The 3471-nt window shown below is 43.6% G+C and overlaps 1 protein-coding gene across 1 annotated transcript in view; it reads right to left on the bottom strand.

Moving 5' to 3' along the window:
• Positions 1-21: 21 nt before the first annotated feature.
• The window catches only part of LOC103470977 (long-chain-fatty-acid--CoA ligase 4-like), a gene marked incomplete at its 5' end in the record, with an annotated part of 4994 nt that continues 1544 nt past the window's right edge, over positions 22-3471 (bottom strand). Inside the window, 9 exons of the mRNA XM_008419722.2 lie at positions 22-199; positions 343-531; positions 641-715; positions 1804-1976; positions 2096-2235; positions 2328-2399; positions 2552-2675; positions 2951-3101; positions 3205-3343. Coding sequence (XP_008417944.1) covers positions 81-199; positions 343-531; positions 641-715; positions 1804-1976; positions 2096-2235; positions 2328-2399; positions 2552-2675; positions 2951-3101; positions 3205-3343 — 1182 coding nt within the window. The remainder of the gene's footprint in view (positions 200-342; positions 532-640; positions 716-1803; positions 1977-2095; positions 2236-2327; positions 2400-2551; positions 2676-2950; positions 3102-3204; positions 3344-3471) is intronic.

The raw sequence follows: 3471 nt of genomic DNA, 5'->3' as shown, positions 1-3471 counted from the left end.
AAAAAAAAAAAAAAAAAACTGTCTTGTTAGCAGCCCTCTGGTACATAATGTTTCATATCAGCACACATCAGATCTGTAGCTCACCTGTTGGCGTAAGCACAGATGTTGTCGATGAGAGCGCAGGTTTTCAGAGCAGATTCCACTTTACCGAGAGACACGTACTCCCCCGCCTGCAGCTTCACCAAATCTTTTTTGCGATCTTCATAAACAAAAATCAACAGAAGTTATAAGGTGCAAAAGTCCAGATTCTCTTTTTCCAAATCAATAAGCAGTGTGTGTGTGTGTGTGTGTGTGTTTTGCAAACAGAACCATTGAGTGAAGCTGACTGGGCAACATACACACCTACAATCATCAGACAGCCATCCGGGTAAACCTCTCCAATGTCTCCGGTGCAGAACCACCTCTGACCGTTCTCGTCCGTAAAGAAGTCCTGATCGTTGCCGTCTTGCCCGAAGTAACCCATGGTAACGTTGGGACCGCCAATCAGGATTTCCCCTCTTGGATGAGGCTCGTCTTTGCTGGTGTAGCCCCCTGAGAGGCAAAACAGAGCAGGCAGATTGTAACGCGTAATTATCCTGCAKTAAAAAATAGTTTCTGTTGTGCCGACTACAGGATGCAGCAACATGCTTCAGGGTTCTACCTTCAGTCCAGTCTCTGAGCTTGATCTCGCAGCAAATCAGAGGAGCTCCAACACGGCCGGTGCTGATGTCTGCGACTGCAAAACAAGATAGTTACTGGGTTACTCATAGATAGGCAACTATTTTATCTGTCAATTACTGCAAAAATATGAATCTCAATACAGATGGCAAATGAGTTTCAACTAATGGGATTTCTGAAGTTACTAGTCAATCATGCCYGTCTGCCAACTTTTCCACAATTATAACCCTGCTATCTTCCCTAGATGCCATGATCCTATTTAGTCACTGAACACTACTCAGATTACATTCCGCACAAGTGGGCTTCATTTATTTAAGAGTTCGCTGAGAAATTAGCCACAATTTTCTTAATTTTGGGAAATCGGACGATGCATGTGAAACAGATCTTATCCAACGATTTTTTCTAASTGTGGAAAAGTCTGATAAATCAGTCACTGATTGACTGACTGACTGGTTCAGAAGGTCACGTCTGCATGTGTCTGATTAACAATAGACATCCCACTGACTATCATTGCACCCCTAGGGAACGYCATGACTTCTGAAAGTGAGTAGTTGCAGTTGGTTTTATTTAGAGCAGTCATAGTAGAAGGGGGCTAACATCAGCAGCATTCAGCTTCCATGCGCCACAAATCTGGAAGAAACTTCCAGAAAACTGCGAAAACAGCCAATCAGTTTTATCACCGTTGTTGATGACGACACTCGATAAAACGTCATGTTTGTTCTTAAATTGGTGACTGACTTTTGCGTTTGTCACATTTTGGTTTTGTGTTTTTATGATGTAGAGCACTTTGAAGTGCCTTGTTGCTGAAATATGCTATACAAATGAACTAACTGATAAAATTCAACTAAATGCCACTGTGGTTTGATGCTGAATACATGAAAAACACTTTTGTATGTTACTTTACATCTCTGMTAATTTGTTTTTACTTGTAGTGAATTTTGTTACTGAACATATTCCTAACTTTTCCACGGTACATTTGGATGAAGGCTCCAAAGCTYGACTAGTACTTAATGCCGTGTTATGTTCTATTCCATTCCATTCCAGATGGTGCCCATGTATTTTTATTTTATTTTTTTAAATGACTTCTGGCCAAACACCAGCCTCCATCATAAAAAAAACAAAACCAACAAAAGAACAACAACATACCTTCAGTGATGGTACCGGCTCCACAGGTTTCGGTGAGGCCGTAGCCCTGGCCCACCGGACAACAGAAGCACACGTTCATGAACCTCTGAGTGGCCGAGGACAGGGGAGCTCCGCCGGACAACATCATCCTGACTCGCCCACCCAGTAGTTTCTTYACTTTCCGAAACAGCAACCTGCAGAGACACGTTACAGATTGTTTGGATTTGAGGCTAAACAACCACAACGTCATGTGCCTGGGAAATGCGCTCCGATGAGGGTGGAGGGGGAAAGAAGCACCGTTTAGGTTTCTTACTTGTTGCAGAGAGGTGCGTCATGGCCCCTCTTGACCTGCTCCAGTTTGTATTTGTAGCCCAGAGTAAACAGTGTCTTCTGAAGGTAGCTCATTTCCTGAACTTTGCTCATTACATTCTTGTTGATGCGATCCATGATTTCCTGTTTTAGCGGAAAAAAAATGAACGGATTTATTTTGTTGGAAAATGAAGTCAAAAAAAAAAAAGCTGGAAAATAAAGTTGTATATTCTTACCGGCACTGCTGCCATCAGAGTGGGTTTGAGGACAGAGCAGTCTCCTTTACTTCCTTTCTTTATTCTGGTGGACTAAAGGCGACAGAGGCCAATGAACTGACAAAGATCAGCAATAATTTTCTGACTCAAAACAGCAATGACGGGTGAGACTACCCGTACGAATAACCTTTCACATGATTACGAGATAAAGCACACGGCTGCGTCACACTGCGAGCCATTTTTACCTGATCTGACAAAGTCTGGGGGGATGAGTAACCAATCCGGCAGCCGTATGTTACACAAGAGATTTCCGCCGTCATTTCCAGAACATGAGCCAGGGGCAGATATGCAATGTAAGTATCATCAGGTCTGTCAAAACACACACGCACACACAYACAGAGATTAAATCCAGTCGTTACTGATCATCTTCTCTTCCACTTATTTATCTTAACAATGAGGAACTTTGACTACCAGTTCCCTAGCCAGTGGTTTGAAATGCACACTGTCACAATAATGCAACGTTTGAAATCAGCTGAGTGGTAGACAGGGGTCACTCTAGGGCAGTCCTCCAGATCTAACACTCTGAAACATCAACGTATTCGGAGGCCTAAAAATGAGTGATGATGAGAACTGGTGAAACTTACCCAAGTCCAGGGATGCGTTCACACTGGCCTGTCATCCCTGCGATCAGGTTGCTGTGGACTATCATGACCCCTTTGGGTCTGCCTGTGGAACCGCTGGTGTACATCACCACRGCCAGATCGGAGGGCTGCGGCGTCACAATTTCTCTCTTCGCTGCAGGAGAAATAAAGAAATCACTGTCTTTTACAGCAGAAATTTAAAAGGRACAAACAAAAAAAAAAGTGCAATGACTCGYGTAAGTTGAAGAAATGCACACCATTCTCCGGCAGGACGCCCAGGTCCAGCACCGCCTTCATGCTGTGGATGGAAAGTCCTTCTGGGTAGCCTTCTGTGTTCACCTTCTTCTCGTCCACGTAGATGATGTGCTTCAGTTTGGAGATCTGYGGTAGTACTTTCTGTAGAAATAAAAGTATAACAGTTGATGCGAGTCATTTTACATAAACGTTAGTCTATTTTCACTGGCACCACCCTAATAATCATCGGCTGATTCATGTCACCCGGTGATCTGATCAACCCGATTGAC

This window comes from Poecilia reticulata, linkage group LG10 (genome assembly GCF_000633615.1).
Source record: "Poecilia reticulata strain Guanapo linkage group LG10, Guppy_female_1.0+MT, whole genome shotgun sequence".
NCBI lineage: Eukaryota > Metazoa > Chordata > Actinopteri > Cyprinodontiformes > Poeciliidae > Poecilia > Poecilia reticulata.
The sequence above is the reverse complement of the archived record's forward strand: the minus strand, read 5'-3'. Positions and strand labels throughout refer to the sequence as shown.